General features: G+C 43.2%; 1 protein-coding gene across 2 annotated transcripts in view; it reads right to left on the reverse strand.

The window, feature by feature from the left end:
- VEPH1 (ventricular zone expressed PH domain containing 1) overlaps positions 1-14,126 on the reverse strand; it is an 82,450-nt gene that overhangs the window by 46,638 nt on the left and 21,686 nt on the right. For both annotated transcript variants that reach the window (XM_026854880.1, XM_026854881.1), the window contains exons 5-7: positions 11,980-12,146; positions 10,255-10,464; positions 3,057-3,277 (exon numbers count right to left, since the gene is read on the reverse strand). In XM_026854880.1, the coding sequence (XP_026710681.1) occupies positions 3,057-3,277; positions 10,255-10,464; positions 11,980-12,146 (598 nt within the window). The remainder of the gene's footprint in view (positions 1-3,056; positions 3,278-10,254; positions 10,465-11,979; positions 12,147-14,126) is intronic.

Here is a 14,126-nt window from a genome sequence, read left to right on the forward strand (position 1 = left end):
GAGGGCTTGGAAGCATCATTAAATTTATTTCTTCCCTTCCCTTCAGTTGACTGTGCTATACTTCTAGGTTGGATCAGTCCATTAAAACTCTGTATGCATTCTTAAAAAAGCACCTCTGAGACTGAATAACTTGCAGTTTTGTGACAGTAACGGGCAACAGAGCATCGCATGGTTTTAATTATGCTCTCCACTAGCTGCATGTAAAATTCCCTGTGTCAAACAACTCCAAGCCAGCCATCGCTCTAAAGAAATCCATTTCTTCTTATGTAAACACACAATTCTGGAAGGAATGGTTATAATCCAGCCACACATTTAAAAATCTTGTTTCCCTTTCACAGCACAAAGGCTCTGGATTGTTGCTCTTTAAAAAAAAACGCTGCAGTTCAGTAAGAGCAGCAGCTCTGGAGCGAGGAGGGCATTTCCACGTCGATGTCTGGGCCAATCCCACTCACGCTACTACAAGTCAGAATAAACACTGCTTAAATCAGCGGAACACTCTCACTTTAGGCTTAATTGCTGCACCAAACTTGTCCAATTTAGCTGATGCTCTGCTTGATGCCAGCCTGAGCTATAAAACCCAATACCTAAAAAGCGTAATACAGAAAAATCAGTGTTTCGGTGTGATCTCTTATAGCCACGTTGAGATAACAAGATGATGGCAGCTGCAAGCAACTGCTGTCACAGAGGATTTGGGGTGGTGGAGATACAATAAAAAAGTTTTTAAAAAAAAGTAAATCAAGCAGCAGATGGAGAATAAGAAATCATTTCAGTAAGGTTTGTTTGAAAGGGTCCAGGCCCTGAGGCTGGCTCGAGACAGCTGTGTGCGGGGCAGAGCCCAGAGCAGCAGACGTGTCCCAAGAGACTGTTCCTTACCCAGAGGAGCATCAGGAACAGGCTTTTGCATCCCATCGCTTCTGGCTACTCTCACACCCACCTTGTGGCGAGCACGGCTGCATCCCAGGGGCTGTCCCGTCTTATGAAAGCAGCAATTTATCCAGAGAAATGTTAAAATCTACTAAGAACAAAATAAACAGCGTGGAGGAATGTCTATTTTAAGTTCCTTCCACTGCAGACACGGGCCAAACTCTGCCCATCCTTAAAGCAGACTAAACCCTGAGCAGCTCCTCTGCAGCCCTGGGGTAAGGTGGGTGTATTTTCATGGCCTGCCCCCACATATTGCCCTCCAGAGCCTGGCCCCATGGCAACTTCCACACTCCAAAGAGAGCAGTTACATGTTCAGTCACTTACACACACAGCTGCATTCAAACTTGTCACTTGGAAGCAAATACAACTTAAACAAGCGAGTAACCAAAGCCTTCCCCTTTCACGCTCAGTATAATCAGTAGTTTTCTTTCTGAAGGAAAATAAGGAGGTTTTCTGAAAAATCCAGCAAAATATATTATCGTTTCCTCCCTTCTCCTCCCCCAGACTCTCCACCCAAGCAGTATTTTGCATCTGTAACCACACACAGATGAAGAAGCTTCTACTCCCCAGCAAAGCAAGTCCTTCACAAAGGGGAATTTTAAAGAGGAATGGGAGAACATAGCAACACCATTTTAGTAAAATCCTTTACTTCTATCAGCTCTAGAGGCCAATGTTAAGCACAGAACATAATAAGGAATAGGAATATCACAACATTTTAGCAAATAAAGGAATTTTTCCACCATGAATCAAGGGATCACGATGGGCCATGTGAATAATTATTATGTTTTGTTACTGCAGCCTCAATTCCTGTTCTGCTTCTCTGCATTTCCCCCAGTACGTGACATCCTTCTGATCCCCTTCCCTAAGTGACATCTGGCACACTCTTCTTCACAGTTGAGCTTGACTAGCTTGGAAAGCGTGTCTGTCATTCCATTCTTGCTTTGCTACCTCCACAGGCTTTTTCATTATCTTCAGTGAAACTTTTCATAAAAGGACTGCTGAGGGCTTGATTTCAGCTGAGGTTCTGCCACCAGGTGAAGTTTGGACATTTCTTACAGCCTTGGTGTAAAATGAGAGACTGTATCAGGGTTCCTCTCCTTTTTCATTTTTAACTCTCTCCAGGATATCAATTAATTGTTTCTCAAATGACCTCAATGTTTTGGCTCCAACTCTACAAGCCTGTCTCCAAGGCTATCCTTCATAGTTATGAGTTTTCTGACATCTGTGTTAAATTTTTTCAAAGAATTACTATTCCTTTGTGCCCTCTTGACCTATTTCAGTATACACAATGATAATTATAAGTCTCTCCCTAATTAAAAGTGACTACCACCATATATTTAAATAACACATATTCTTACTGTGACAAATGCAGCAATGTTCCCAATGCTTTAACCTTAGATTACACATTTAAAAGAAGCCGAGTGAGCAGAACATCTTCTTGTACAAGCTTGAGAAACTTTTTTCAGACTTTTTCTAGCAAACCTTTATCAGGGAGCTACGCCAGTCATTGTTCTCATCAGCTTCAGTGGTTATCTTCTAGAATAAACTCAATGATAGTTGTGTAGCCTGATTTCACCAATTTATTTTTAACTGAAGCTTTTTAGATTGCCTTAGTCTATTTATCCGAGACATGGCTTTCTTCCTGTTCTTTAAGTGCCAAGAGTTGAACAGCTTCTTTATTCTTCAGTGCCAAATGATGCAATTTCTCTTATATGATGGTCAGAGGTCATTCTGCCCAGTAGCACGAAGCTGATGTCTGCTGTGTACCCACAGCTCTTACTGCCACCCTTTAATTACAGATTTCTGCTTTATGTATATTTGAAACGCATACCTCAAGTTACTTCTACAAGTAGCTATGTTGTCCATCAGGTGTCTGTAAACTATTTTGTATGTTTACCTGACCCTATAAATAACACAGTCCAGCGGCTGTGTGAGTATATACTGGAACTACACAAGAGGGATTTCAAGATCAGTATGAAAATGGCAACGTAGCAACTTAAAAGAACTGCAGTGCATCCATCTTTCAGCTGATCGTTCATTCATTGCAATTTGAATATATTTAATATAAATTTATCCTGCCGCACACAGCCATGGAGGTGGCTGTGGTTGTACCACACAGAAACTAGCTTTACCTAGCTCCTGCCGCGTTGTCATTCTCTAGCTGTCGGACGAGGAGCTTGGCGATGGCAGTGAAGCTGTTGCTCATGCGGTAGATGTCTCTGCTCTGGGTGCCCAAGATACTCGAGAAGGTGTCGGTGAGACTCTTAATTTCCAGCAAAAGAATATGGTGAAATGAGTGCTCCATGTTGGCCAGCTGGTTCACTAAATACATCAGGCATATTCTGGCTTGCTCCTGGACAACACAAGGAAATAAGAACAATTTTAAACAAATGAATTCATTGTTTCCTTGTGCAAAGGAGGTTTGTGTGCAGGCTGCTGACTAAAACACTGTCATCGGGGAGTAGTGGCTAGCCACGATAACTAACAAAAAGGCAACTGTGTCAAACACAGAGTTTATTTTTTGTGTCCTACTGACGTTACGTTTAGTCCTCTTGGTATTACCTAACCCGCCAAGTTCAGTACACCTTGTCTCCTCCTCAAACCTAGAAGAGCCTCTCTGAAGGGCCCTGCACTGCTCGAGGGTGGCGGGTCAGCCCGGCTCAGTGATCAGAGCAGCGGCAGCAGAGCTCGCTCCCTTTTCATCTTAGATGAGCCTGGCCAAGCTACTTTACCCCCCCATACTCAGTTTCTGTGCCCTTCTTTTTGCTTTATCCTGTGCCGTTTGAGAGGCAAACTCTCTCACAAGGGACCAAGTGCTCATGCACGCTGCTCCAGCCCTCAGGACCTTCCCTCTCCCCCAGGGTTGTTCTCCCGGCGGCCACCCCCGGCCCCTTGCAGGTTGAGCTCACCGAGGCATTAGCACGGACACAGACACGTTCTAACCTGTGGGCAGAGCTCAGCTCAAACACCCTGCGGCTCGGGTCTTCGCTGGTTTGTGGCACTGCATGGCCCACGCCTGACTGTGGCTTTGTGCCTTCAGTACAGCCTTGTCGTACTAAGAGGCTAACGCCCAGATTTTTGCGTTGTCCCTGCTACTCTCCACAACCACAAGCAATCAAGGGTCACCAGGCAATTGCAGTGAACGCTGCGTATGCCGTTAGCTGTTACAAACACTCTGCCAGGTCCATAAAACATTTCCCAATCGCAACCTCCTTCCCTGGACCTGCTGGGTGTTGCTATATTTGGTGGTGTCGCCTAAGAGCCTGTCGTCACCGGAGCTCCCCAGAGCGAGCCGGACTCCCCCAGCACAGCGCCGGCAGAGGAGCCGGGGCAGCGGCAGAAGCAGGGGAACTATCAGCATCTCTTCTTGCTAATGGCGAGAGGTTAAAGGACCTCGTAAATCACAAGGGTTCTCTCCTTTCATAGCAATTCATTTAGGAGCAACACCCAGATTAGACCCGTGACTAACACTGCAACAAAGAGAAGTTTAAAATGAGATTTCGCTTTGAGATCCCCTCGCGCGCGATAAGGTGCTGTCCGGCAGCGGTATCCATCACTGCCAAGGCACTGAAGTCTGATATGCCCTCTGTAGCCAAAGTTTTGCTAGCCAGTTTTTCAGGGGGATGTGAGCTCGCCAATTTATCAGCGAGATCACTTCCCCCACAGATTGGGATTAAAGGGGCTGTTTCAGATCATAATATTAAACATGCAAATATTTTCTAGCAAAGGTACTTTATCATCTCTGCTTGGCAAAGGCACACAATTCCAGTTCCAACTATTTATGTATGTACGTGTGCAAATTCTCAGAAAACCCCCAAAGGTGAAGAAATGCTTAGGATTCCTCTGTTTTAATTGTCTTAAGTGTATCAGGTTCCACAGACCTAAAAATATCTAAGTGGAAAAAGAAGCAGAGAAAGCAGCAATTAACTCAGGAGCTCATCCCAGATCCCCCACTGGGGTAACTGGGTAAGGCTCCACTCAGGGATGCCTACGTGGGACTCAGCAGATTGTTACAGAAACTGGGAGATATTTTGCTTTTAGAGCCTGTGCTGAAAAGCAAGTAAAGGCAAAATAAAAAATTCTCTTCTTCCCAAGGGTTAGCAGAGAAGGAGGGAAGTCGTGTGCCATACACATACTCCAAACACTGCAGGGCAGTAACATTATTACCTCCTCTCTTCTGGGACCTCATAACAGGAGAGTAAAAATTGCTGAAAGTTTGATTCCAAATACAGCTGGGCTATAAAAATACACGGGGGACTTTGGTAGAACATGGCCTGAGCATCACAAGCGAGACATTTTTTGAAGAAAAAGTCAACTTATTTCAAACAAAAGAGGATCTGCTACACCGTGCCATGACAGAGATAAATGAGCAAAGCGCATCAGACAAATTGCTTCCCTTCAGCCATATGGGCAAAAACTACAGCTCTGTCCTCGAATGGGCTGGGATGGTGTGACAGAATGAGCTTTTTTTCTCAATGGCTTGAAAGAAGTTGACTTTTTGTTACATATTCACTAGTTTATTTGGAAGACGATCCTCCCTCCAAGAGATAAACACAGGCTCAATTAACATATAAAACACATTTTTGTTTCCTAAACAAACTGTGCAGCAGACGTAACTGGAAGAGAAGTTTTGACCATTTTCATGTCACTTTGATCCAGCTGGAGTGTCTCCAGCCATGCTGAAGTGCTGCTACTCGCCTGGAGTGAGGCAAAAGAACAATAAACTCTACTGAGTAATATAATATGTAACTGTTATACAAAACAAAATTACAGCAAAATAGCTCAGCATGAAAGCAGTCATTATCCCTGCCACAATTTTTATCCAAAAATTTTCAGAAAGTCTATTTGGATGTACATAATCCACTGGGTTTTTTTAACAATGCTTATTTTATGTATTTGTGTAGTTTTTCATAAGCATCCCTTGCATTTTATGGCATTACATCTGCCAGTAGGTGAAGATCTAAAATACAAGCAATGAGGGGTGGAAAAATACTTTGCTTTACCTTAAAATCAGGTTCAGGAGACTACAAAAAGAGATCACAAGGTTTTCAGAAGCAACTCTGATTTCCAGTGCCTTCAAAACACACAGTTATTGGAAAAAAAGAAATCATGAAAACGTTCAGTTGACCTATGCCCCAAAGATGGTGTTTTGCTTTGCACAAGTTTATGGTTAAGGGACAAGTTCTGATTTCAGCTTCACCCACGAGACCGTCCCTGACATCAACAGAAGCAGCATGTATAAACAAGGAGGCAACCTTTAAAATAAAGGGATCTCTCTTCAGCCAAAGCTCTCATCTCTCCAGGGGTCTGTCTGAACTGCCAAGGTGGAGGAAGCAGTTCAGTGAAAGCACAAGAGGTTGCTTCTAGAAGGCAGCAGAAAGGATCTGCTGCTCATATCTGCAGTCTATACCATAAAGGCCAAGCCTCAATCCTTGCCACCTCTTTCCCCCAAGTAAAACTTCCAAGTGAAATAAAATATCAAGAAATAAAATTCCAACACTGCCGTCGTCGTTTCATTTCCCACGTGTTTTGCTTGGCTGGGAAGGGGATGCCAGTGCTGATTCGCATCTGTAAGTAAGGACTAGCAGCGTATCTTTAACATGGCTCTGTTACAGGAAAAGGAAGACGGGGAGAAGTGACACCAGAGGTTTTCAGGAAGGCATTGCCACGGTGGGCTGCGAGACGAGACCATCAGCAGCGCGTGTGTCCGCAGAGACCATTCTGCTGCTTGCACGTTTCTACTTGGACCCAACCTAAATAAATGAACTGGCTGCAGTAATGTTTGTAACTTAGCAGTTACGCTTAGAGATCAGAGTACTCTTTTTAATTCTTTCTTGTGGGTATGCTCATTGTTATATACTGAGCCTTTAAGATCTGTCCAGCTTTTATGATGCCAGATGTGTTTCTGCTTATTTTATCGCAGGCTGATTGTCTGCATTGCAGTGAGTCATGCCCCATACATCAGAGAAACTCATGGCTCGCTCTTCCTTTCAAGAAGCCTGATCTGCACAGGAGCATGAAGAAACACGACCCGTCTCTTGGCTCAGAATATGGTGGGGGCAAAATCTGCACAAGGAATCGGCAGAGGAAAGCAAATAAAGCATTTATGAGGGAAAAGGAGGACTATGAGAGATCTGCTGTGTTACTAAACACACAAGAGGCACAGGTTCCCTTTGGTCACCACGTCTGGATGCAACCCCAGGCAATTGTGGGCCAATGAATGTCCCGCCAAAGTAGCTCCTCATACCCCCACAAAACTGTGGGCCACAAAACACTCAAGTTCCCTGAAAGAACATAAAAAATCCTTCGGGTAAAGAGGCAAAACTCACAAGAAGAAGGTGAGAAAAAGACCATCAGTTATGTCTGTGAAGGAAGAGAGAAGTTGCTATATGAAAATGCACAGGTGATGAGGGGCAGCAGACTGCATCCCACATCACAATAGCATGCAACACCCAGCCACCACCCACACGTGTTAAGGCTCTTTCTGCACTGTTTATACCAGAGGGAAGAGCCAAAGCGGCAGCGTGGCACTGCCAAAAGCACATCCAGATCCTTCAGATCCAGTGGGGGGATCCCACAGGGTGCGTAACCTGGGGCCGGGTGGCAGCGCTGTGCAAGCCTGGCACTGACGTCAGGAGCCTCACGGACCAGTAAAGCTCAAAGGTGACTGCCGAAACGAAATCAGTTCACCGGAGCGCTGGTACCTACTTAGATATTTCAATCATGGCAGATCTTCCATAATCCAGAAGCATTCATGCTTTCTCTCTTTTCAGAAAGCAAAACAAGGGGAGGAGCCACTCGTCTCACGTTGGAACGTTCACCTCTGCCACCCCTCGCGTGTTGTTTTTATCAATGTTTTTGAGTATCTAGTGCAAGGTCTCCAGGCTGCCACTAGAAGAGAGCCCGGAACAAGCAGATGACAAGCGTGCCATCTCCGCAAACACGCAGCACTCGTGGCAGCAGAGCGGGCTGGAATGCACTCTGCTGCCAAGTCAGCAGCTTGCAGCATCTTCGAAAAATAAGACATATGACAGAGGACATAACGCCAGTTTGACACTTCTAAACGAGAGATTGGAGATTAATTATTCAACGCAGGCTTGCTCAGGCTGCACGTGCAACGCTTGGTAGCTACGTGTATCCGCACAAACCAGCTGATTAACAAACACAAGAATAAAACTTTCTGCAAATTGTTTCTTTGTAAACTGTCTGTAGTCTATAATTTCCAACAATATATGAAATATAACATGTCCAGTTAGTTCCTTGCTTATTCTTGGTATTGGTATAAAACAATAACAACAAAAGGCAAAATAAATTCAGTCGCTTTTAAGCAGCAGAAAGGGGCCTCAGAGACACTCCCATGGGAAGAGCTGGTTCAACACACTACAATACAGAATCAGAAATAAATCCCTGAATTCTGAGGCCAGCTGTGCTCATCTAAGGGTTAGCTAGTTATAACCTGTAATGCTTCTAGATGTTGACTCTTAAGTAGTAAAAGCAGAACTCAATGTCATCGGCTGCAGTTCCTATAAAGGTAAACTTTGCTGAAGTGATGTAAGTAAACAAGGAGAGAACAACCACCTTCATTTGGCTCACAGTCTTCCTCCCTTTGACTCCGCTGGAGGCCAGTTTGGAGTGAGGATGACCAAAAAGTCTGACGCAGGAAGGCAAAACGTACAGTGAAATCTCTAGCCTTTATGCAAACTCCAGTTGACAGGATCACTGAAAGGACATAGAAACTGTGGGATTCAGCTCTTTGCTGAAATAAATTCTCCAGGTTACTGTACGGTATCAGTGCCACACTTCAGCAAATGGTTAGATTTATTACATACCGTTCATTTGCTGCTATATAATCGAGTTTTGTCCCAGCCATAAAAAATTGAATTATTTAGCAGAAACTCTTTAAGTTCAGCAGAACATTATTTTTGCCTTTACAGAATGGTGATGTGAGGTGGAAGGAAAATATCTATTAACAGTGGTGAAAGACACATTAACTCATACCTGGGAATGAAAATAAAAATCTCATTAGAAATCATGATGTGTCATAAGTCTAACCAGTTGGGTGGCCTCAGGACACGCAAGGCCTTGAGCAATCGGGTAGTTTACAAGCTCGTGGTGGTAATCTCCTCCAGGGTGTATTTTTAGGAGCAGGGGATAGCAGCAGGGTAAGATGGGTCTTACTGGGGTCTAGGGCATCTCCTGGGCCCAGCGGGACAGGGCTAACACGGGACCTACATGAGCAGCATCCCTGCTGTTGGACTCTTGGGTTGCCCAACAGAGCTGGGATTCTGGGGAGGGCAGAGGGCTCTGGGAGCTGCCCGATGGTTTTGGTATACACAGTGTGTTTGAGTCTGGTCATGGCACCTGGATTAGGTGAACATCGCTCCCGCATCCAGACCGCACAGTTCTGACTAAAGCAAAAAACTTCAATGCAAAGTCATTACGCTGCCATGAAACTCCCATAATTTTTTTAGGAGTTTGTCACTGTAAATCCTTTTCAGGCATAATGTTCCCATTGGGTTAGATCCCGAACTAAGATGTGGTGAGGATTAAGCCCAGCATCACCACCGAGTGTTTTCATTATAAAGACATTTGTCTGAAGTATCCAATTAACTATGGCTACAAAGCCAAAAAAATCTGTATTACACTATACGAGAAAGTTCATATTTCACTGCATGATTACAACATTCCTGAAGGTTAAATGCAACTAAAATATGATATCATACAAAGGGTGTGCAAAGTATGTTTTCCTTTCTCTCTGCCTTTCATTTCACATATAGGTACACGGCAACCTAACTTAGCTAAGCCCCCGGGATCACGACAGTTATGCGCTTTTACCCAATAGGAGTTTTAACCATTCCATAAAAAGACAATTTGTATAAACAGAGCGCATACGTGCACAGACCAGATACAGAGTAAATAATGATTTTATATTTATCTTTACAGTTATGAGAATTTAAATATTTCTTTTTCACACTCAATTTCTTCTAGAAAGTTTCCTTCTTTCCCACTAACCTGAACCCCATTTCTGCAGAGACCCTTTACTACGTGACTGCTCCGTGGTTAGAAGATCTAAGGGCAGTCTTAGTCACCAAAATACCACATCTGATTTTTGTGGTACTTGCTCTCCTAGCCACGCTGGTATTACAGTCTAGACCTATGGTGGTCTCACGACCAGATGTACCTTCTGGTAGGGCGATCTGGTTACTTGTGAAGAAAAGAATACTTAGATGTATTACTTTATGCAAGATCTAGAAAAAAAAAACCCCAACAACCCAAACATCAAAACAACCCAACCTTAAAACCAAGCAACCCACTTGTTTTTAAACTTACCTCATCAATATGTCCAACAGCTCCAAAGACCTTTGCTGTTTGCCCAATCAAACCTGGAAAACTCTCACCAATTTCTTTCAGCATTGGAAGAAAAGGGGCTAAGGCTGTCGGTTCATAGCTGGATATTTCTAGAAGTATGTTTAGAATAATGTCACTGTGGCTAGGGTCTCTCAAGTGTCCAAACAGAAATGGAATACACTCTTTCAGCACCTATTAAAAAAATCAGGCAGAAGCAAGGTGTGAATATAGCTGTCAGTTGTGAACGCATATAACCAAAAGGAGTCCTGTACGCTGGAGTGATAAAAATAAAATCAGTTTTCCACTCTTGCTGACCTTTGCACAGAGCTATTGCTGAGGTCAATCGAAGTTCAGCTCAACATATGGAATAAGGGTAGGCTGTAGCCCTAAAATATTGCAGTTATGCATATATAAGTAAGGAAATGCCCAATTGTTAAAAAAGACAAAAAAAATCTTACCAAATATTTCCATTGCTCTGGGCCAGTCCTGTACTTTATTGATTAAAATAAGATAAGACTTAGCCTTCCCCAATGATACAGTAAAGTACTAGTAGAAATTTTTGGTTTCCACTGGAAACTAAATAACGTGACAAGGTTAATAGCTGGAACAAAGGAAAAAATAAGAGGCAAATCCTCATCGCTCAAAAAAATGCTGTAGGCAAGATGTCATTTCTTATAACAACACAATTTTCAAGAGGCTGAGGGTGTAGTCCTTAAAATCATCTTACAAACAGGATGCAGTGTATACAACTATCTACCGAACGGTTATTTTTCATATAAACACACGTGCACACTCACACACCCACCTCTGATTCAGTGAAACTTTTGCATCTGTGTAAAGACATTTCAAGACAGAAATGGGGCATAAAGTGACCTGCTCTTCCGTTATTTTTTTGGATTATCAGTTTGAGCAAGTTGACACTTATCACTCTGGCAAAATACTGCAGGTGGGTGGCTGAATAAATTGTTAGTAGGAATTAATGGTAATAATAAAGAGAATCCAAACCAACTTCAGACGTGCCAGCTCCAGCGTGGAGCCTGCAATAGCCAGTGGTGCACCCCAGCTCCCTCGGCTGACGAGTGCCTTGCTTCCAAAAGGAGCTCCATTTCATCTGGGACTGTGTACTACGATAAAAATTCCTCAGGTACCTGGGGGAACAGTGCTAACTACTGTTAATTTTTTTTTCCCAAAGATTCTATGAATTTCATGAATTCACAAAGTAGGTCGTTTTGTGCCTTGTTCTACTGTGCTGGGTGCTGTCAATGACACGCAGTTTCCAAAGCATGATATGCCTTGCCTTAATTAATCTCCAGCTCACTCCCAATTAATTCCTAACTCATTTTGATTTTCCTTAATATGTAGTTCAATACAGTTCATATGTTCTAACGGAACCATAGCTATGGGAATTCATACTCAGCTGACAGAGCAAGAGCCAAAAAAGTTGAAAACAGTTCTGGTTTAACATAAACTTTTTGGTCCAGCAGAGTCATTGTTATGCTCTCTTTATGATTAAATGGAGAATTTGGAATGGAATGAAAGAATTCACGGGGAATTAGCATAGGAAGGCACTGTCATGCATGTTATGGGACTCCTCACTGTTGGGAGAGCAGCTAGCAGACAGACCTTGCCAAGTCATCTGAAACAAATAAAACTCCTCCAAAAGGAGGTGCAGCATTTAGCAGTAAGATCTTCCAAACGCTGTTTTACCCCCAGTTCTTTCTTCCTAGCCACGATCTGGAGGAGCCTGAGGAGGTGGTGGTGTTCGGCTTGATCCAGCTGAGCCATCAGTGCCACCAGCTCTCTCAGGTGGAGGTTTATCGCCTGCGGCCGCTTCTCGTACAGAGCAGGCAGGACACGCAGCAGCAGCGAGTTCCCTGAGAACAGAGGAAATGAGAGGGCAGTGACTTGCCGCATGTCCATACCCTCCAGCTGGAGAGAGCCCTAGAAAAGTCAGCACACACCTGGAGACACCAGCTTTATTTAAGAGTCATCAGTACAAAATCAGGGAGGCATAAAGCGCACTGTAGAAAAATATATACTGGGCCAAGAAGCCCAATAAATAGCCTAAAGAGAATGAAATATTGCAGGTATAATGAAGTAGGTTTAAAAAGAATAATAAAAGAAAGTCCTACTAATTATAATTTTCATTCTCAAGTACGATATCATGAGAAGGCTGCCTAATGAGCTTTCAGATTAGGATGATACTCTGTTAAATCCTAAACCAAACTAACTGCGATTTAAATTAATTAAAAAAAAGAAAAAAAGGAAGAAGGCTAGAAAAGACATAAAAGTTATACTTCCTTTGTTGAGATTCAGACTTTCAATTTAAATAAGCAGCATGTGGAAAGAATAGCTGGTTATTAAGAGAACTAAATACGCATGACAGTAAATTTGAACATAAATAGTTAAGGATGCCATTTCCAGGAATAGAAAGGAGCCAGAGAGAGTCAACTGCAGACAGACAAAGATATGCAAAACCCCTCTCTCACACGTTTCCTTAAGATGTCTGCGCATAATTCAATTTGAAGCCCAGGCTCATACCAAAATATATAACTTCACGTTGCTGTACATGCCTGCCTCAATATATTTAAAGTTTCACTTGAACAACATATGGAAAACATCTGCCTATTGCAATGTAGTGTGGCTCCTTTTTGTAAACCCTTGAAAGTCCTTAAGGTCTCTTTGGATTTGGTTTCCAATAGGAACTAGCTCTCTGGACTGCTGCTTTTTTCTCCCATCTAAATCTGAGCTGTGTAATTTTGGAAGATAAGCAGGTCACTTCATGGCTGGTAGAAAAAGGATAGCTGGGTTCAGCCTGGACCACATCGTGCTCTTGCCAGACACAGAAAACGCACCCCAAGACACCGTTAGGCCTCGCAACGTCACCTCTGAGCCAAGTAACTCACGTCTAATTCATCGCAGGCTCAGACAACTTTTAGTCGAGCAGCTTGTAACGATCCCCAAGGGGTCCTTCCGCTTCGGAGGAGTGCCTCCACACTTCTGCATCCTACCCAAAGCAGTTACTCTGCTTGAGGAATCGTTGGCAGCTCCGAGCCCTCCGTACCACCTCTGCAGCGCTAACGGCAAGGGTCAGACCCAGCCTCTAATCCCACGGACGGGGCAAATTTCTGTCTTGTTTTCTATATATAAAGCACAAAGGCCAGTTGCAAAGGGAAGATATTTGCTGAGGAATTACTCTAAACAAATTCACAAGCTGTTCAGTTTTGGCTATTTTCTAGCCAATTTTTTTTGTGCAAATATCTTCCTGATGTTACAAGTCAGTGTGTAAAAAAGTGTCACTTCTTTTTATGTGTCACTATCGTACCATGGGATTCATGCAAAGCACTAACTCACCCCAAATTAGAACCAAAATGGTGAGAGGATGTATTTACTGAACTTTTCTAGAGTCACATCCGAGTTCCAAACTGAACAATTTTGTAACTGAATACACTAAAACTTATTTTCTTCTCCAGATAGTTTAGTGCTTACAGAAATAAGTCCTTTCTTTGCACTTGCACATGTTTAGCTTCCACTGGAAGTTTTCTGCCCATATGGAACAGAGCCCTTAAGCTCCAGTCAAATTTCAGCAATAGTAACAATTGCAAAAGATGAAATTCCCATGTTCCTGGAGAGGCAAAATTCATCTCAGCTGCAAAAATGCAGAGGGAAGGAATTCAGCAGAGACTAACAAAAACGAGCAGCTTTAAACAAGGAAAACCAGCCCTGAACCTGAGGCATGCTATTGCCTAAGCTGGGATGTCACAGATAGGAAGGTATCTGGAGAGTAAGACTAAGTATTCAATGTGAGGAAAACAAGCATTTAAAGTATTGGATGTATTAGAGGAGTGATACCA

The sequence above is a fragment of the Athene cunicularia genome, assembly GCF_003259725.1.
Source record: "Athene cunicularia isolate RWA chromosome 9 unlocalized genomic scaffold, athCun1 chr9_part1, whole genome shotgun sequence".
Lineage (NCBI taxonomy): Eukaryota > Metazoa > Chordata > Aves > Strigiformes > Strigidae > Athene > Athene cunicularia.